Below are 22,492 nucleotides of genomic sequence, written 5' to 3'. Positions count from 1 at the left end.
GGAATAACACTGGCAAGTTCCTGATGGTGACAATTTCATTCTCAGGAGTGAGAGAATTGGATAATCAGTGCCAAAAAAGAAAACATTTGTTTTCTTAATTAAAATCTGGAGGGGAGCACTTCTTCTTTGTATCCCAGCAAAGGCCTGTGGGAAAATGATACAGACCGTTTCTTCACCAGTGAGTTAAAAAGGGAAAAATAAAACCCGGGCAACAAAGGAGCTGTTTCACTTTCGGAATATGCAGCCATCCTTGCCCTCTTGCCCTCCCTCTCTCCTCCACCTACACCAGCCCCGAGGATATGTCTTATACATGTTTTCATTATAGCACTTAAAAAAAAAAAAAGATCAGTCAGCTTTTTGCACTCTTCTCTCTCGCTAAAGTTGCTTTTGCCCTTTGAAAATATGAAAGCCCTTGAGTGATTTTATATTTTCAAAGGGTAAAAGTGCTAAAGAGCACTCCTCTATTTCAGAGAGGAAGAAAAAAAGGAAATCAGTCGGCCTAAAGTGTTCACTTGGAAAAGGTAAAAATGAACTACCAGCATGATGAAGAGTAGTTACCTAGAGTAATATATATAGCACTCTAGAGTTCGTGGCTGGAAAATAACACCCAGCAGCTGCCTCTGCTGATGTGCATGGTGTCTTTTTCCACTGGAACCAACTCCTTTCCAAACCATGACCACTAGGATGTAGGTCTACCCAGCATTAACTTCTACCATGTAATACAGTATGATTTGGGTAAAACCCATGTCCCCTCCCCACCCCTTCTTACCACCGGCCAGCCCCTTCCAGCCACCTGCTCTCCTTCCTCTGAAGATTTTTCCTTGGCCTTTGGATTCGTTCCTTCCAGAAGTCCAGTCTTTTCTTCAATGCACTGGCTCCTCTTCTGCCTCTTCACCCCACTATTAGGAATTACTTCACAGAAAGGATTGGATTTCCAAACTGTCAGCTCAGAGCTAACCAATAGACACTTCTCCCAAGGATATTTATGTCTTTCCTGTCTCTGTGGAATAGAAGATCTTCTTCTGATCAATGTAAGACTCCATATCCCCCGAGTAAGTCAGAGGAAGAGGGTTTCTTAAAATAAGGGGCTTTTTACTCCCTATACCACCTGGAATGTGTTCAACCTCCCAAACCTGCCCTGTATCATTCTTACTTCAGAACGGTCCCTCAATTCAGCTCTTTCCTATGAGTAAGCTCTCACTTGCAAGTATTGGGGGACTCCCGTCTGTGCTGCCATCAACACCTGCAATATTCCACTCCCTCCATTTCTGACACCACCATATAAAGTTTATACTAGCATCTTCCTCACTAGACTGAAAGATCTTTGATGGTAGTTACAACTTTTACTTCTAGATCCCTTCTTCTAGCACAGTGCCTCAAATATAGTAACAGTATTTGTTATGATGTAGATGTGAGGTATTCCCCCAAAGCTCACATGTGAGACAATGCAAGAAGGTTAGGAGGAAAAATAGTTGGATGATAAAAGTCTTAACCCAATCAGTGATTTAACCCCCTGATTAAATTAACTGATTCACAGTGGTTACTGAAGTGGTAGGATATGGCTGGAGGACGTGGGAATTAAGGTGTGGTTTGGGTGTATATATACTGTATCTGGAGAGTGGAGTCCATCTCAGCTTCTTGATCACCGTGATATGAGCTGCTTCCCTCTGCCACAAACTCCACCATGATGTTCAGCCTCATCCAAGACCTGAGAAATGGAGCCCAGCTTTCGATGGAGTGAGACCTCTGAAACCCTGACCCCTCAAATAAACTTTCCCTCCTCTATAGTTGTTCAGGTCAGATCTTTTAGTCACAGCAGTGAAAAACCTAATAAAACAGTATTAAATATACATAAAATACTAAGTTCTAGATTTGGCTTGAATACTTTGCATAATATGAATATGCTTAGCATATATGAGTTTACTCAATCCTCATTATGCCTCAATGGGGTTGGTACTATTACTTATTCCCATTTTACAGATGAGGAGACATATAGCTACTAAATGCTAAAAACTGAATTCTAACTCAAGTGATCTGTCTCCCAACACTGTGTTCTTTGCCACTCCTTTTCACTGCCTCCTGAAAAGTTAGCAAATCACTATGACTTGAATGTTCTGTGTCCCTCCAAAATTCATATTGAAACTTAATCCCCAGAGCAACAGTGAGGTCTTCAGGAGGTGATCAGGCCACGGGAGCTCTGCCCTCACATATGGTATCACTGTACTTACAAACAGATGGAGAGTGAGTTTTCCCCTCGTGCCATTTAAGGACACAGTGTCTATCTCTTCCTCCATATGAGAATAGTAAATCATGCTATTTACATAACAGAAAGAAAGCCCCCACCAAGGCTGGGGCTTTGATCTTGAACATACCAGTCTCCAGAACTGTGAAAAATGATTATTTTAATCAATTATCCACATTGGAAGATATTTTGCTATTGTGTTAATCTACTTTCTACTACTATAAAAAAAACCTGAAATAATTAACTTAAAGAGAAATGGTTTATTTGGCTCACAGTGTGGGGAGGTTCAGTCCATGGATGAGTGACCCCACTGATATTTTAGGCCTAGAGTGAGGTAATACTCATTGCAGGAAGCAAAGCTGCTCATCTCATAGTGGCCAAAAAGTTTAAAAAAAAAAAAAAAAAAAGAGACAGAGACCTAAGTTCCACAACCCTCTTCAAGGCATGTGCATCCTTCCAATGACCTAAAGACCTCTTACCAGGCCCAACCCCTTAAAGATTTCTACCACCTTCCCATAGTGATCGACCCTTTAACACATGGCCCAATGGGGGACACTTATCTAAACCATATCAATTATAGCAGGAATGGAGTTAGATACATAATAAATTTACTTGAAAAATATATTTTTGTTGAACTTTAAAAAAAAAAACAGATCCATCACTTGCCATTACTTATGACTCAGAAAAATTTAGATTAACATCTTTCATTTTTATCTTCTGGTCTGCAATTTCAGTTTCCTCCCATAGAAGACTAAATAAAATAGGGTATTAATCTGGCTAGTACAGTACATGAGTATGTTAAATACACATTAATTCCTCTGCTCTAACACCCACCAATGGGGTTAAATCTCAGCTCTTAGACTGTAAATGCCCAGTTTGAAATGCAGGTTACTAATTTTACCTGAGGTTATGATTTGGCCTATAATTCATACCTCCAACTATTATTAGCACGTATATCAATGCACGCACAATCTTTGCCCAAAGCAAGGTCACATCACGGTATAACACTAACTCCATGGAGAAGGTCTTATCATTGCAATTTGAAACTTAGTCCTCTGGATGTGCAAGAAGCATCAGGCTCTGAAACAGAAAGGGCTATGAGAGTAAGGATGCAGCCAACAGTCAGTGTAAGCCCAGCAGAGTGGGCCTGTCAGACACAGTGCCCCAAAGAGTCAAATTATCACTTTTGCACTGATGAAACACCAAAGAGGGAAAGCAGGACCTTGGCTCGACAACAGTTACATATTAAGAAAATATCACGTATAACCTGCTTGTATCAGAGACAACAAATTTTTTAAAAAAAAAATTAGATGGATTCAATTTACACTTGCTCAGGGAACTCCCCATCATACCTAATAATTAAGAAGAATCTTGGAAAAGTTTCTCTGGTAAACTACAGCTGGCTATAAAAGGAGTGTTATCCCTGGAACTCATGACCATACCTTCACCTGATACTAGGAAAGAATCGTGCTTTGTTGTTAGGGTGCCTCAAGTACAAATTCCTATTCTTCTGCTGATTAGAATAAGAACCTTTGAAAAAGTATATTTGAGTTTTAATTTCCCTTTTTAACAAAATGTACACTAATATCCACCTTGTATGGTTACCGTAAGATTAAAAGTCTGTACACATTAAGCATCTAACACAATGAGTGCACAGAGCAGACATTCATATTATCAGACATAACTATCAAGACAAAGTTCAGTTAATATGCCAATATTAATTGTAGATTGTAACCATTCATCTATTCAATTATTCCTTGAACTACTAAAAGGTCTCAAAAGCAAATGAACGAATGTTCGGAAAACAACAAGCCCTGCCATCCAGGTGCTTTATGAGGAAAGTAGCACACATTCAACTTGCTACACAGATGTCTATTAGCTCTAAAACTAACACCATTATGCACTTATATGCCAGAGAAAATGCTTGTAGATAAGGAATTGCAAAAGTCTTCAATCTGGATATGAGTATTTAAGCTAGGAGGAAGGATGGTGGGGGAGGGATGGATGAATTGAGAACCATGTTAAGTCATGGCTTGCAAAAAAAAAACATGGTCTTCAGGTTTTTATTCTCAGCCTCAATTACTTCAGGTGCACTTTATTAATAAATCAGTTTAAGAAGAAAGTGGTGAAGGGACTTTGCAAAGACTGATCACTATAATCTTAACTAATGCATCCTGTAAAACTTCCTTATCGTTTTTTATTTCTAACTCCCAGAAAAGGGGAGAAATACAGACTAGAACTGAAGTCTATATAATGATGTCATTTTTCTTAGTAAGATTACACTTCACCACAACTGAGACAACCTCATAAGAACACTACCTAATCTAAATATTTAGGTCCCTACTTATACACATAAGAGTTCATATGTCCCAATATCTGATTCATTCTGATTCTGAGACAAAATTCATATATGATACCATACCAGAAATAGGAAAACTACCCTTCAAAGTTGTCTTGGGAAAGTATTAGACAAAACAAACATTTGTTCTGAATAGTGGAGTAGTTATCCAAAATCACACATTATCCCCAACTTGGGCTAAAAAAACACTGTGGGTTTGTATCCCTTTTAGCTCATTTAAGACAAATCACAGCTCTGCAACTTTTCTATAAAGCTTTCTCCAGTTGGCTATATGGCACAACAAGGGTCATGTCCATTATTACTGGCCAGTTTTTTTAAAATAACAAGTGTGTGATGTTTTCTCATCCAAAGCTTTCAGGATGTGTAAAAGAATATACAAGATATTTAGCACCGGTTATCAAAAAATTAACATTCTGAATTTTAGCAAGGCTAAAATATTTGGTTGAGCACTTGGGTAACCAGCATTCCTGCTTCCCAAAGTTGGAGAACGGAGGGACCAGCAGAGATCTGCAAGTCAAAAGACGCACAGAGAAATGAAAAATTCTCTGGAAGGAGTTATGTTTAGAATATTTATTTGAAATTGCTGTCTTTCATGTAGTTTCCATTTTCTTACAAAAGGTATATAGCATCTTTACAATTTGGAATGAAATATTTTCATCTAAATAAAAAAAAATAAACAGACACACTCACACTCCCCTGGACTCCTCAGTCAGGTTAATTTAATCATTAGCCTATTCCTAACTCAGAAGGTAGAGAAGAAAGTCTTACTACCTGAAAATGCTGTGATCAGTCCTCATTTCCTGCCTCAACTTCTCCATGTTATCCTACCTGGAAGCTCCCAACTGTCAATCAATCAGGTAAAGTAGATATTGAGAGTTCACCTTCATGAATAAGATCCAAGAGTCCCAACTTACCCATTCAGAATGCTCACTCCAATTTGGTAATCACCCCAGGAAGTTGTTTCCAGGACCATCCATTGCGGGCAAAGAGTTATTTGTTGCTTATACAAATATCTCCATTCATTTTTCTATATTTGTTCCTTTTTTGAGTTATATATTCAAATTTAAGGATCCTTCTCTTCTGATTATGCAAATTCCCAACCAGGTAGACTCAATTAGGGATGCTTTTTTCCTACAAAACTTCCCCAACTTGGGATCTCTGAATATACGTAACAAGTTCTTCAACTTTAATTTAGACTACTGTGATAGCAGTTAATATTTTGGAAGTACATCAGTCACATAGGTTTATATCTTATTAGGAACAGGAGGATAATAATTTTGTCAAAAAAACTATATACATAAATGGTGGTTTGATCAAATACATTTATAAGCTCACCTGAAGGTTTTTAGTTTTTGCTTATTTGGTTTTTGCATGTAGAATATCTTAGAAACAGAACTATACCAAATATATTCCCAAGTTAGACGATGAACAGATATGGTAGAACAGAACGCTGACTCCACCCTCAGAAGATGTGATCAAGAGTAAAAAAAAAGACCTATAAAAAATAATTAAGACGTGGTCTGATTGGTTCAGTAACAGTAGTTGTGTCAGGGTATGGAGATAAAGCATTCAATAAAAAATCAATCTCTAGTGCTGAGAAGATTCATGGACAATGACACAAACAAACTGTTGGACAAAGACTGTGAACAAAGGCACAGAGGTGCAGGTCAGTAAACTGTGTTGAACAAAGACTGTGAACAAAGGCACAGAGGTGCAAGTCAGTCGACTATACTTGGATAATGCTGAGCTGTAGGTTAACTGACATTATTCTTAGCAATGAACTTGACAGGTTTAAAGTCCTCAGACCTCTCACCTATGTGTTTTCTTCACTTGTTTTCTAGAACCTTCATATTGGTTCATACTTCTGGGCAGTGTTTCATAATTCTGTCATTTACCAACTGAATGCATATGAAAGGTTTTCTGGAATAAGCTCAATGAATAAAGGGGGGTTCAGGGGCCCACAGAGTTGTATGAGCCTAAGCACTGCATTTAAGTTCTATATATGTCAGCATGGAATAGTGGTCAAAAATAATAAGATAAGTTGGACAGTTTCAAACATTGTTGTGATTTCAATTCAATGTTTGATCAAATATCTACTAGGTAAAAGGTACTGTATTCTGTTTGGGGTATTAGAGATAAACAAAATTCCATACCTGCTTCCAAAATGTTACAATATAATTGGGAGCAAAAAAAAAAAAAAAAAAAAAAGAAAAGAAAATACCAAAAGGCAGATGCATAAAACAAAGGAAATTGTGAGGTAATTCAAAGTTCAAGGAAAGACTAATGTCCAGCTGATTGGGGGTATCTGAGGGGTAGGAGGAAATAAAACCAAAAAGTTTGTTGAAATTGTCTTGAAGAACTTATAATACCAGACTAAATTTCCATGTATATATGAAACTGTCATAAATTACCAAGGTGACATTGCATATCCCTAGAGAAAGGAAGGGATTCTTCAATAAGTGGTACTGGGACAAGTACTCCTTCACTCAAAAGACTGAAATTAAATTCCTAATTCAAACTCTACATAGAAAAAAAATCTGTTCCCAATGGATAAAAGGCATTAATATGAAAGATCAAAATATAAGATTTTAGAAAAAAATACCAGAGAACATCTTTAATGAAATTTAGGATTTCCTCAGCATGACACAAAAAGAACTAATCATAATGATTAATGACACTAATGACATTAAAATTAAAAATTCTAGTCCATGAGAAGATACCATAAATAATTCTACTTTATCAGAAGAGATCTAAAACTTGGAGAAGAAATTCTACACATTAACACACTGAGATACATACATCTGCATTATCCCTAACTTATAATGGATCATTTTATAATTTTTTTCACTTTATAAGAGTATGAAAGCAAGGCACATTCAGTAGAAACTGTCACTTCATTCTGATCTTCTTCTGGGCTAGGGAGAGTGCAATGTTCTCAGAATGCCCATCAGCCATGTGATTACAAGGGTAAACAACCAAAGCTCCAGAGGGGTCCTGTGCTGCTAAATTCTGATGCTCCATGTTCAAATGCATTTTCAAATTTTGGTAGTTCCAACTTTTGATCAATTTATTGGGAAGTAATTCCATCATAAGCTCAGTAACACACATGTAAAACTCCAATAATTAAGTCAAACAGGAAAAAAATGAGCAAAAGACTTACTTAGGTTTTTTATAAAATGTAAATGACAATTATATGAAAATATGTGTAACTTCACTAGTAATCAAGGAGATGGAAATTAATTGTTCAGATAAAAATTACTAGCATTATCTGGAATAGCTAACATGTTCACATTCTAGGCCCAAGTAACCTACTCTCTGATATATGAGAAACGCTTCACAGTGTGAATGTTCTTCATAGTATATTTCATAGCAGAAATGATGTGACAACTTCCTTCAAGTATCACAGGCAAAAAAAAATGAGTAAATAAATTATGGTACAGTCACACAAACACTGAACTTCAGAGAACTGAGTCAGCAACAGTATACGCAATGACACAGATGAACCATGACATTGTTCTCTATCTTAAAGATCAGTGTCTTCATTTGCACACACTGAGTAAAGTATTTTTACTACGAGTTTGTATTTGACTTCATACATAGAACCACCAGCAGTCATAAACAGGACAAGAAGAGTAAGGTTTGCTTTAGAAAGCATGCCCATGCTTCATTTCCCAAGATGGCAAAGAGGCCCAAGCTGTCCCAGTCTACTTCTTTCAGTCACCCAACATTAGTCCCTGGAAATTTACCTGCATGGGAAGAAGAGACTCATGTCTACAACCTTTGAATACTAAAACTAATACAAATGTATTTCTCCACTCATTTGGGGGATCTTGAATGTCCCCCAGAAGCTCATGTATTAAAGTCTAGGTCCAGGGGCACTATTGGAAGGCTATAGAATCTTTGAGAGGTGGGGCCTCCAAAGAGGTCACCAGGTCACTGGGGCATGCCCTTGAATGGACTGCAGGAACTCAGTCTCTTTTCTCTTTGTCTCTTTGCTCCCCAGCTTGAGATGAGTGGTTTGGCACATGCTCCTGCTATTACTTGCTGCCTCACCACAGGCCCCAAACAATGGTGCCAACCCATCATACATCAAAACCTCCAAAACTTGAGCCAAAGTAAATCTTTTACCTTTACAAGTAAATTATCTCAGGTCATGATCACCCAAGTTTCACTGAAAATGTAAGTAAAAAAAATTATGGTAGAGTTATAATAGTATAGTCAAAAACTATAGGGAAGTGAATCACAATAGTACATGCAATGACACAGAAGAAACATAGTACTGAAAATATTCAATACTGGAATATAATTTTCATTATTCTAACAAAAATGTGATTAATTCATGGGCCTGAGGGTTTGATGAAGGTTAAAATAAGGAATCTCCATTTCTTGACCTTATGTTCTTTACCAGAAGAAAAACCTATAGTAACATCTCCAAACCAATGCTCCTATAAGTTTCTTCCTTATTATATAATCTCTCATATAATCTTATCTCTTTTATTAATAACACAATTTTTTCTAATCTGACAGGAATGGTTTAGGTCCCCATTCGATGCCAATATTCAATTCTACCCATTCAAGTCATCGAGCTTCAACACAGAAAGATAAAGCCTGGGGTGGGGGTGTGAACCTGAGAACAAGAGAGGTCACCTATATCCTGTACACTTTCGATATGACAGGGACTGTCAAATATGTTCTCTAAATCTTAAAGATCAGTGACTTCATTTGTACACTCCGAGTTTCTATACTTATACACGTTAAAACAGTGGCTCTCAATATTGAGTCCCCAAACTAAGAGTCTACTGAGGAACTTAAAAATACTGCTTAGAAAGAAATTAACCAAATGATGTCAAGTGTATGTCTGAAGATATTACATTGAATTCTGCTTTTATGCATAACAGTAGTGTACCAATTTAAAAAATAATTAAAAAAGCTGTCTAATTGCTCTGAGATTCAGGCTGAGGCAGATGACTGAGAACTTCAGAATTAAACTACTTCTCTTCAGAATTCAAAATAAATACATGTATTTCTAGAAAGAAGGATTATGTCAAACATTCTGTGCTCATCACTCAAACCAGTATACCGCAATAAAACTGTTTAAACATACTTTAAAATACTAAATATCAGGTTTAAGCTTTTAAAAAAAAAAGTGACTGCCCGTGCAGATCCAAAGCACCTGTCTGTGACTTTCTCACCTAACCTATACAACATGACTATAGATGTTTGCTAGAAATGTTTGCCTTTTTGAGATTTTTTTAAGAAATGCCTTTGGGTGATAACAAAGGATTTGATTTAAAACCTGACCACCATTTCCAACAGCAAGATCCTTCACTGATTACTGCTAAAAACAGCCCAACCCTGAATATTTTGACACCTAATCTCCAAGAATCAGAAGTTTTCAACACCTCATGTGTCTAACACCTTGTAGCAAGGCGGCACTGACGTGAATAATAATCATGATAGAACTCTTAGAGTTTATAAGCTCCAGCCCAACTATAGGGATGCCTTTTTTCAAGTTTTTGTGGCCATCAGAGATATAGTATCCACTTTAAAATCAAGACATTCGGTACTGCATGAGAAGGAACTAAAGCTTTTAAAATAGTGCCCAGACACTCTCTTTGGTGTAGATTTATGGCTTTTTGAGGGTATCATTAACATGTCACTGTCAACATCAAAAGCATTCTTCAAAGAAGCACAAGTCAAGTTGCACATTAAAAATCTATTCCACCTAGTGTCCTGTGAGCAACCAACCCCTGTGAACATATAAGTGACCGTTACCTCAACCAGGGCTCAGCTACCATTTTCACTGAAAGTCATACCTTCTCACCACAAGTGAACATCAGATTTAATGAGGGAGAAATTAGAAAGTAATTTATATATCCTGATAAGATTTAGTGGCTTGTAGCAAGTACCATTCTAAAATTATTTCCTTTTAGTAAAATATAAGGTTCACTATTCTAACTCATGGCACTAACATCAAATAGTATTAGTGACAATACATTCCTGTCAATAGTTTTTTTTTTAAATCATTATATTGAAAAGATATTTAGGATCTACTCAGATTCATATTAAAATATTTATTGTCAAGGATATAGAAGTTATTAGAACAAAAGCTTAAGACTCACTCTTAATTTCACCCAAATGCAAAACAATCTTATAAGGCAAACCTCTTCTACAATATTAATTAGCTCTACTACACTGAACTAACTTGAGTCCCTCAAATCACTGGCCCAGCCCTCAGTGATTCAGAACAGAGCCAAAGAAGAAAAAAAAGTGTCTTATTTCAAAGATATTTTGGAAAAATATAACCATTTTAAATAAAAGAAAACATCCCTTTAACAGAAGGGTAAAATGATCAATAGTCTTTAGTCTTCTGGTATCTGTTCTTCTGAATTTCTTTGTGTTTCTATTGATTACTCTTGTTATTATGAGTCTGAAAAGGAAAAGAGGCAAGGTCGACATTGAGAAAATGGAGATTTGGCAGGTAACTAAGAGCAATGATGTCTACAAGCCAGGCAAGCTATCTCTTCTCTCTATACCTCGTTTACTCACGTTTGGATTTGGGCCTTTTCCTAGAAACTTCAGGGTCCTTTTTGAAATAAAATATCATGATTTTTGCAAATAGTAAACACAGGAATACATGAAACTCAGTGATCAAATTAGTGGTCATCAGTTGTTAAATAAAAGGCCACTTTAGGGCTGGGGATGCAGCTCAGTGGTAAAGCACTTGCCTAGTATGCATGTGCCCCCCCCCCCCAGTTCAATCCCCAACACCACAAAAAAGGCCAGGTGGGTGTTTTATATCTTCTATTATATAATACTGTTCCCCAAACTAGAAAAGTGGTATACATCCAGAGTTCAAACAAAGACAATTATTAAAAATGAAGACCACCTGGCTCCTTGGTCTTTCCAATCTCTTCACAAAAGTCACTGATTGGAGACAAACCAGAAAGCAGAGTGATGAGTTGAGGGTATATAATATTTGATGAGTTGTGAGTGGAGATATTTATTCAATTTTTTTCAAGAAGACTTCAAATATGGAAATTAAAATGAAATCTTATGTACCTGGTTCCTTCTAAAAAGAAAATCAATTTAGCAAGAGTGAGCCCACACACTCCAGAGCATCAAAGAGCTCTTCCGGAGGGGAGAATACCTCCTAGGTCTCCAATCCCCTGCAGCCATCCTCCAGTCAGCCTGCTTTTGCTATCAGAGTCACACACATAGGTGGAGTACCCTTTATCCGAAACACTTAGGACCAGAAATGCTTTAGATTTCAGAGTTTTGGAGAGTTGGAGATATTTGCAAAGACTTGAGAGGTGGAGCATCTCTAACACAAAAATCCAAAAATTCAGAGTTGGGAACATCTCAGATTTTATATTAGGGATGTGAAACCTGTATTCACATTTGCTTACAACCACTGCTTTGAGAGAATTAAAACAGATAGCCTAATTTAGTGTTGGCACCTTCCTAAAACTTCTTAAGCAGTATTAGCAGTATCACTTCTGAAAACCCATTAGCTTCTCTTGCAAATTTTACTTCCAGAGTATCATCCCTTCATTGAAGAATGTCTCATATATTTTAAGATGTCACATATATTTTAATATTGGGGACTCGATATTCCTGAAATGATCAAAATCCTGTGAGCATATGATATTGGAAACAAAGGGTAGCATTATAGAATGTTAGGCAGACAGGAACTTAAGGTAGGCTAATCACCTCATTTTATAAATAAAAAGAACCAGAGAAAAAAAAGTGACAGATTGAAGGGGGCATTGTCTTGACCTTTCCAACCCGCCATGTTGTATAAAAGGCAAGGAAGTTTTGACTTGAATAGTAAAAGAACAAAAAGACTAAGGGTTGGAAAATAAAGAGATAGAGGGGAGATACCATGGAGAGAGGAATGGGAGTACCAGAATTAAGACGCTGACTTTTCAAGTCAAAATTGTGACTACATGTCAAGCTTAAGTATCATTAATGCCATTTAAACTAATGGCTTAGAACTTTAATGATGTAAGTTTGATATAATGATGATATATGACGTTCTACTAACTCATAATACACACATATCCATGTATTACAGTACTTATCACCTTCACAATTATAAAAATTTGTCAGTACAATTGTTTTTCTCTGCCACAGCATGTAATATGCTAAACCTATCTTTTACATTGATATTTAAGGCTGATGTGCACCTCAACTTAGATGCTAAACTTCTTAAAACATCAGATGGATTCCTTTTAGCCCCAAGGGGAAAATATTTAATGACAAATCTTTCTGTCAACCTTATTTCTTTAAAGCAAACCCCAAAGTGTTTACATCCAACCCACATACCTCACACCAACAAAACCTGCAAACCTCCTGATTGCTTTTTTTTTTTATGGGAAATTATCTTTGGAAATGTCCTCATTCACTGCTGATAACCACTGTAATGTCTGGTCCCATGACTGAGGGATTATCTTTTCAGATGAAGAGCAGCTATTTTTTGCAGCTCTCTTCAAAAGGTTTACAACACACATCTCTCTGGTAAGGAACTTTATTCTGGGGTCTGTTTTTCCTATTCTCTTTTAAAAACAAGCTACATAATTCTTAAAGACATATTGATGAAAATTGGTATTGGAAGTCCAATTGCATTGTGCTAAGCTGATTTCAAACACAAGTTAGAAGACTTTGATCTCCTTATATGACTGAATACAGAAAATAAAAAAGCATATAAACTCAAAATTAATGATAAAGACAAGGTATTTAGAAAGCTATGCAAATTGAGCTAGTATTATATTTCAAAGAAGTGTGATGTCTATAATGACATTAAAAAAAAAACCCTCACAAGAATTTACTTGTGGTTTTACTTTGAGGAACTACTTTAATTTTCTTGATTCTGAAGAAAATGTTATTGCCTAGCAAGTTCCTCAGAAGATTTTTACATGTCAATTATCTTATACTATAATATACTATTTTAATATATTCACAATTTTATTTCTTTTCCAATCACTCCTGACTTACTTACTACTACTCCAATTTTCCCAAGACAGGGCCATTTCTGTTCGAAACCATGACAAATCTTAATACTATACAGATCAAGAAGGCAAAACGGGCATTTGACTGAATTCTACTCATTTATTTCTTCTTCCAGTGTTCACAAATCTACATCCCTATCAACTACCATGTAAGGGGAAGCGCTCTGTCATCCAACTTCAGAGTAATGCATCTATTTGGAAAAATACATGATAATGAAACTAAAAAGGCCCAGAAACTATTCAAAGATTTGGCTTCTAGCAGTTGCCTGGCTTAGGTTGAAAAATCTCTAAAACTTACATGTTGTCATCTGTTTGATATCAGGGTCACGTGAAGATACACAGGGATCAAAACTGTGGAAGTACCTGAAAGATGGCTACCAAAACACAGTGAAACACAAGGAATGAGCCAGTGTTCCACAGTCAAGCAGGGTGACTGCAGTTCACCAGAATCTATTACACATTTAATGAAGAACTAGAAAAGAGTAGCTTCAGGTTTCCACACAAAGAAATGAAAGGCGATGCAAATAGTAATTACCCTGATTTGATCAGTACATACTATATCCATGTTGAAATATCACACTGAACCCCAAAAACATGAACAATCATTACACAGAATTACAAGTTTCACAAAAATGAATCATTATTCAAAACAGCCACTTAATCATCTTTCTTGGATAATCTAAGTATGTAGGCCTTACAATCTGTTGAGGAAAAAGAAGGGGAAAAAAAAAAACCTCAAAATTATTTCATTCTTATTCTTGCAGCTAGATTTTCCTGAGGGTTTTATCACAATATTGAGGTTTTAGAAATTTTAGCTTAAATATTATTCATACCTGAACAGAAGGTTAAAGTAACAAATATTGTTCAACACGTGCTATGGGACCAGCCCTGCCAGGTAATGGAAAGTAACAGTGAGCAAGTTCAGTCCCACAGCAAAAGCAGATGGACCCAAACGCAAGCTCCCACAGCATGTTGTGACAACAGCAATCCCACTATTTGGGGAACATTAGTACCCCATATGGGCATTCCTCTGTTTTCTTTTTAAATGTTTTTGTTCTACCTCTCATTTAACTACAGTCACATTCTGTGATTACCCTGAATTCCAGATCAATCTTAAGTGCAGCTCCAGTCAAGAGAACACAATAAACTGAAGAAGTACTGAAGAGGGCTGGAAAAGCCTCTCATTTAACGAAAATTCAACTTTGGGCAATCTGCTCAAATTCTGAGAAATTCAATTTTGTCTTTATTACAGGAAATTAACGAGATGCAGACATAAGACCCCAATTATTTCAAAATAAAATTTAAGACTTAGAATGGTGCCCTGTGAAAGTCCATTAGTTTTATAAGCAGCTGTATGTCTGAGTAAAAACTGACATGTGTGTTTGCCTAGTCTCCTACTGGCAATTTTTAAATGGTCACATTGAAACCTGCTTCACACCGGATTGCAAGTGAGAAACAACACCGCAAATCAAAACCTTGAATTACCATCATAGATAGTGTCATCTAGGAGCTTGTCAGAAATGCAGACCCTCAGGCCCTTCCTCAGATTTACTATATCAGAATGTGCATTTTAACAAGATATGCAGTGACTCAAATGTACATTAAAATTTGAAAATGATTTTTGAGCTTCAAACATTACCAGGGTAGCTTCCATAACCCATGATCAATTGATTTCCTCTTTTCCACCAGTAGGTTTATTAATATAAATTCAAATAAAGATGGTAACTACTTAATAAGTACTAATGCTAGCATGAGCCACCAATGACTTCCAAGCAACTCCAAATAACTACTACTAATTTGGAGGCAAATCTTTTCATCTAATATATAGCAAACTAATTTGCTTTGTAGGAAGTTACTAAAATCTATTATTGATATTATACAAAACATAGTCATCACGCCAATGGTTGACTGGACCCTTGAATTAGTCAAGATGATTTCCTAACTTGGTCGTCTTGGATCACCTGCTTCCTAAGCCTACCTGCCAATTACCTACCTTCTGGAATATCTGCTGTGGACATCACTTTCCTTCTGACTTTCCAGATTGAGAAACCACAGCTCTCAATTTAGGATTCCACGCAGCATCTCTAAAGTCCATCCTTAATTAAATGTGACTCTGTTGCCATAATATCTTCCCACCTGATTACTGCTATCCAATCAATGCAGGAGAAAAATGGAGGGATAACATCTCTTTCTGGGATGAAGGCTCTTTTACACTTTATGAACCAGAAACTTGGGGACAGCAAGTCAATAAAGTTGGCTCTCCATATCCATAGGTTCCATATATTCAACCAATTGCAGACTGAAAATATTAGGGAAAAAAATAGATGTGTACTGAATATGTATAGACCTTTATCATTATTTTACAAACACAGTAAATCAACTATTTTTGTAGCATTTACACTGTATACGGTATTATAAAAAAATCTAGACATAAAGCATATATGTGAGGATGTAAATTATATGCAAATACTACATCATTTTATATGAGGAACTCAAGCGTCCTCAGGATTCAGATACTGAGGGACAGCTGGGTTTGCACTAAATAAAGATACCATTGGCTTCATTTGAGAGATCGCTTTTGGCTTTTCAGTGTCCTTAATTATGAAACTTTCGGAAGGAGCCAGTCATACAAGAACATCCTGTACTCACCCTGTTGGCAACTATATCATGAAATATTTCATGTCCTGTAGTTACCTGATATAATCTGAGAAATTTCTAATCCAAAAAGACTACATGTTCCAACATCTGAAATTTTATGAATACCAAAAGGATACCACTAGGCGCACATGACCTCTTGTGACAGTAGGTCTCAGTCAAAACTCAGGAACACTACATACAACATATGAAACTATCTTCAGTCTATGTGTATAATCTATATATGAAACACATGTGAATTTTATGTTTAGACTTGGGTCCCATCACAAGATATCTCATTTGTGTATTTCTAAACATTCCAAAATCTGAAAAAATCCAAAATCAAAACACTTCCAGTTCCAAGTGTTTTGGAACCTGTACTCATTATTTTGATGTAAGCCCCATATATATAACCATAACCCAAATATTTATGCCAGTGAATTCCAGGTCAGTGAGGTGGGGGCAATGCAGCAACTAGTGGTAGGTTAAGCAAAATACTTAGTATACACCACACTGCAAAAATACTCACTTCCAAAAGCTCAAAAGAGTTAGCAGATTTTGGATAATGCCGTCCAAACTAAATGCATTAACATCCGCCTAATTCTGAAAATTATCTACGCACCACATGTGTATGCACACAATAAGGCCATACGATGCAATGTGGCACAAACAATTAAAAGTTCTTTTCAAAGTGAAAATGCAAAATAGAACGAATATCTATTTTCTATAAATGAATCTAGCCATCTGCCTTGCAAAAGCAGCAGCAGGAGGACCCAAAACAGCAGAAACAGCAGCCTCTGGTGTTAACAATCTATTCTCAAATCTCATGCTCCACATTTCCCCGACAAACAAGGCTAAAAATACAAGACATGCAACAAATAGTCTCTTGGGATCTGCCATTCCATGGATGGAGTATTCAGAGTAATATTTTCTGTTGAAATTCAAAACTGAAAAAAAAAAGCAAGCTATCATATTAGAAACTGGCATTCAGCATTTTAAGTGTGAATCCAATCCCGAAGTGTACTAAGCTGAATGGTGAGAGGGTGGTTGTTTTCATACAACACAAATCTCTTAGATTTATCTGAATATATTTACAGATGTATTTAAGCTACTCTAAATTCCTCTATATTTCTTGATAGTTATAAAGATACCATTTTAGTACTTTTGTCATCAAAATATAAGGGTCCGCTTATTTTCAACAGTTTAGAAAACCATCTTTTGTTATGGACTCTGGAATCAGACTGATTAAGTCAAGTTCAGACTCTACCATTTGCTCATTGCATGGCCTTGGGCAGTATTTAAACCCTCTTTGCCCCTCTTTTCCTATCTTATAAATAAAGAAAATAGTACCTACCTCATCTGACAGGTTAAATGAGTTGATGTATGTAAAGCATTTAGAACAATGAATGGTGCTAACTAAATACAATATTATTATTTCATATTCAAATAAAGCTGCAAAATGCCATATTTTAAGGAACAGACATGAAATAAAGAGTGGTAGCAATATGATAATAGTTATATTAGGCCAACCATGGCCATTTAGAAAATGAAGGAACAATATCTTTACCTAGATCCTGACTTAGAAGAACATGGGGAAAGTTTCTATTGGTTACCCTGTTGGGCTGTTAATTCATGAAAGCATCAAAAAAGGAGAAGATAATGACACTGCTGATCAAGTGGCACTGCATGGAGTAAGGAACAATCAGGATTAATGGCCAAGGAGTAATCAAGAGGGAGGGCACAATACCGTGCTCAGTGAACATGTACATTTCTGTCCATTGAGAGGACACCCCAATCCACCACCACTTCCTTAAAGTGTACAATGGAATCATTATCTGGATAACTGGCTTTGAATTTGATTTTAATACATGTTGCCTAGATCTCTACCCTAAATATTTTTTTTTAATAAAAAAAGCAAAAAGGAAGAATAGCAAATAGTCACTATTTCCCAAGAAACTAAACCCTTCATAAACCTCTTAACGTTAATGGTGTCTTCTACTACATTTGGAAGAAAATAAAACACAAGTTTACTAATCATTGAAGCAACAAACAGAAAACTGCTCTTCCTAATTAATAAGACAGTCTGGTCTAGATCTACTGACAGAATCAGAGGCCTGAGAGTGCAGGGAGGACTTGTTGGGTTCCCTAGGCTTTCGAGTCCTTTAAGGTATTACTTGAAGAACCACAGATGGGCCTTTCAAAAGAGTGAGCAAGTCTGTAAAGTATGACAAGAGCTGTCATTTCAGTGCCTCACGAAAAAGGTTCATCTCCTCTTAAAAACTGAGATGCTTAAGAGATCTCCTGAGCAGAACACTTCGTGGGGCAGGCAAAGAAGGTGCCATAGGCTTCTCAAGTTCATGGGACAATCCAAAAATTAGAAAAAGACAAGTCCGATAGGAAACTGGACCAAAAGGCTCCCTTCACATAGTGTTATGAAGGAATACATTCTTGAGGAAAAGGAACAGATAAGGGAGAAAAAGGGACGCCTATTAAAAATCATTAAGGAGGAAATGGCAATAGTTTTAAAATTGCAGAAACCAGAGAGATAAGTGGATTTAAGTATGTATAAGTCACATGACTCTATTATGCCTATAAAATAAGTATGTACTTCCTCTGCCATTAATGCATTACTCCAGCAATCACGCACGAGGAGGATTTCATTGTCCAGGAAATTTTTTAAAGCTCGGAATGATGTGAAAGCCCAGCTTGCCTAGGGTATCTTCCTCCCTGCCTTTAGAGACTAAAGTCTTTATGTATAGTATCTAATGCAGGAATCACAACCAGATCAACAGCAATGCTTTTTTCCCTCAAGAATAAAAACAAATCAGTATGACAACATGATAGATTCAATTACCACTTGGCAGGTCATGAAGAACTTTAAACAACCGTCTTTTAAGATAAAAAGTGTTCAAACATAACAGTAATCATGGCACCAAAGTGCTTTCCTTACAACTTGCCGCAGGCAGAATAAAAGTCTCTAGAGGGAAGTATTGCTCACTAAGGTGGAAAACAGTAGTACTCTTTGGACCACTACTTTCTATACTCAGTCCCTGATCCTAAGTATCTTTCTTTTTGAGCATATTCAAAGCCAATTATGTGAAATCTCCCACTGATTTTCAGGTTTTACTGTAAATATGAAGGAAGAAAAATTTTTTAAATGTGAGCTGGTACAATATTTATCTGTTTCCATGATTATTGTAAATAAAATATACTGAATTATTAAATTTTCTCATGCCATCAAAGCAAAATGTCATAATCTTATATATCCTGTTGGTTTGTGGATGTTGAGTATATCCAGGATCAAATCACTAAGAACAGTCTTTGAGGGGCTGGGGGTATAGCGCAGTGGTAGAGTGCTTGACGAGTATGTGCAAAGTTCTGGGTTGGATCCAAAGCATCACCGGGTGGGGGAATTTCTAGAGAACAATAACTATTTACTTGGATAAATAAAAATCATCAAGGACCAACCCTACACAAAACAGTGAGACTACTAAGCAAAGATACCACACTATTGCACCACATCTTGCTTTTAATGAATCACACCTTCCTAGGATGGGGGAACTTCAGTAACATTGGAACACATCCTTTGTTGTGAAAACTTCAATTGCATCCACCTGTCTAAAGCCAGGTGCATGTGGTTTCACAGGTTTCACAGCCTGTTTAATGTTCATTTCTTGAAGAATCTGACAGCTGCTAAAGGTAATAGGCTTCTATGCCCCAGAAAGTAAAATTTGACAAGGGAAATATTAGTCAGATTTACTGCTCCATTCCATGTGTCTTGAACATTACTATGATCTGTGCAAGACATTTGTTGTAAATAAGCCTGCAGAGTGTACAGTATGTTTTCCAGGAGACCTTTAAAGAACAGCTTGCAGACAAGAGGTGCTAGCCTTAGTTTCACAGCCAGCAAAACTCCATCCAAGAGGCTTTTGGCATGTCCCCACCTCTTGTTTGGAGCCGGCTTTAAGAAAAGTCCACCAAGCAAATTCCAAGGGTAAATACCAGGAGTCAATCATGGCTAGATAGAAACTCGGACATTTAGCTCAACATTTAGGGAGAAAAAATAAAAGGCACACTCTCCCCCATACCAGTGTATTAAAAACAATTCAGAGCTGACTTTGCAAGAAACATCCTCTCATTCTCCATAGTAAATTAAACGACTGAAGCTTGTGCTTCTTCCAGAAAGAGAAAGAAATATGCCTCACCAAAACCAAGTGTGTGGAATCAGTGAGGCTCATTTTTAAACCTTTCCTGCCTTTTAAAAAGCCTACTCCACTAAAAACAACAACAACAACTTTTCAGGAAATGAAATGCAAATACACACAGAACAGGATCATAAAACGGAAAAACCTCTATCCACTTTTTAAAAAATTTTTCTTTCCAGACAGTACAGCTGCTTTTAACACACCGTAAGCTTTCATAAAAATGAGATGATCCCGGTTCTTTTTGTGATCATCCTCACCCCTTCCCGCGGCCTCCTGGCTATTAATATATGTTCAGGAGACAGCATAGCAGAAGGTGAGGCGGTTAGCTCAGTTCAACCTCTTGCCAGACAAGCGTTAAGTAAATCATTTAATGCAGTTACATATTCTAAACCTACTGGAGAGCATGCAGGGAAGGAGACAGGTAAAGAAGGGCAGAAAAGAGAGGCTTCCGGATTATTGTAAAGGTAAAGTCACACTACTGAGGCTGTGTATGAAAGGGCCCATGGTCATCTTCAAAGCAGGTCCCTGAGATTTATCTTTAAGTTGATGCTTCCTGTCCTCGCTCAAGGTGGAACTGAAACCAGTTGCAAAATTTCACTCTGCAGAAGTGCAGAGGATTCAGGGGGAAAAAAAACGGGGTCTACGCTTCTAAGTCGGAAAAAAGCTGAGGTCTCCGCGTTGCTCTGTGGGGCCCGCGCTTCCTAGCTGGAGTAAGCACAGGTTAGGGAGAGGAGGCTCAGGGTGAGCAGCCTCTGGCCAACTGCTTATCCTCGCTGGGTACCGCAGGCATAGTTAAACCGGGAGGGTGCACACTACTCCCCCCAGCTCCTGCACACATGCGGCCTCCGTGAAGGAAAACCCAGAGCTGGCTAAGATCCAGGGTTAGGGGCGTCCGAGGGGTAACAAGCTTGGCGCAGAACGAGGCGACTCAAGCTTGGATGTTGTTCTCAGAAGGGAAAAGGCGTCATCAGTATTGGAGCCCACCCACCAGGCTCCTTTCGCTAGGAACTCTCGGACATCACTGTGGGCGCCCACCCATGAATGATCTCGCCTAGGAAGGAAGCGGAGAGGACCAAGGAGAGAGAGAACGGAGTGAAGATAGGGCTACTCCAGCCTGCAGCAATGGGGAAGGATTTGGAAAATTGAGCAGGCGATGAGTAAAAGGTAGGGGCTCGGGTCACAGCAACCTGTAGGATTGCAAATAGCAGATAGCAAACTTGGGTTGGAAAGCGGTGGTCCCCTTGGAGGTTCTCCCCCAGACTCCCACCCAGTCGGGCTCCTAGCGCGGAGAGGTGCCAGGCTCAACTTAGGAAGCCAACGCCATAGGTGCAGGTCCCGCTCAGTCTTCTGACCTCCCTCCCACTCTGCCCCAGCCACCCGCTCTGCCCAGCGCTTACCTCGGGCAGCCGCAGCCCCTGCTGCCCAGAAGCAGAGCCCCAGCCAAGAAAGCCACCGGCGCGCCCCTCCACCGCCGACTGCGGCCGACGCTCTCCCCATGTTCCTCGCCCCGCCGGGGGTACAGCTCCTCTTCCACGCCTCTGGAGTACGATGCAGGGGCCGAAATGTGTGGGTCCCGAGGGTCTTGGGCGAGTGACTGCTCCAACGCCGCTCCCTACGGCCGCGGGGCAGCGCGCTCCGAGCCGCCGCTGAAGGGACCTTCAGAGGAAACGCGCATCCCCGTAGCTTCCCACGGCGAGGCGACCGCCGCCGCCACTGCCGCTACCGGAGTCACCCGCCCTGAGCGCCGCGCGGCTCGCAGCTCGGCTACCGGGCTCCGGACTACGGAGCTGAGCTGGGAGTCCGCATCGCTAATGAGACCCCCGCGGCCGCCCCTTCTCCTCCTCTCAGAGCGGCAGCCAATGACCGGGCCGGGGCGGGGCAGCGGGCGGGGCGGCGGGCGGGGCGGCGGGCGGGGCGGCGGGGGCCACGTGGGGCGGGAGCGGCAAGGCACAGGTGAGCTCCGGCGCCTTCACGTGCGGGGAGGTCCCTCCACGCTCCGCAAAGAGCCCGGGCTCCAGGAGAAAGGAAGCGGGCCTGGCGC

General features: G+C 38.6%; 1 protein-coding gene across 10 annotated transcripts in view; it reads right to left on the bottom strand.

Annotated features, from left to right (window-relative positions):
* The window catches only part of Unc5d (unc-5 netrin receptor D), a 505,260-nt gene extending 483,312 nt beyond the window's left edge, over window positions 1–21,948 (bottom strand). For all 10 annotated transcript variants that reach the window (XM_077792634.1, XM_077792633.1, XM_077792636.1 and 7 more), the window contains exon 1: window positions 21,849–21,948. In XM_077792634.1, the coding sequence (XP_077648760.1) occupies window positions 21,849–21,948 (100 nt within the window). The remainder of the gene's footprint in view (window positions 1–21,848) is intronic.
* Between the last annotated feature and the right edge of the window lie 544 nt (window positions 21,949–22,492).

This window comes from Urocitellus parryii, chromosome 14 (genome assembly GCF_045843805.1).
Source record: "Urocitellus parryii isolate mUroPar1 chromosome 14, mUroPar1.hap1, whole genome shotgun sequence".
NCBI classification, from domain to species: domain Eukaryota; kingdom Metazoa; phylum Chordata; class Mammalia; order Rodentia; family Sciuridae; genus Urocitellus; species Urocitellus parryii.
The sequence above is the reverse complement of the archived record's forward strand: the minus strand, read 5'-3'. Positions and strand labels throughout refer to the sequence as shown.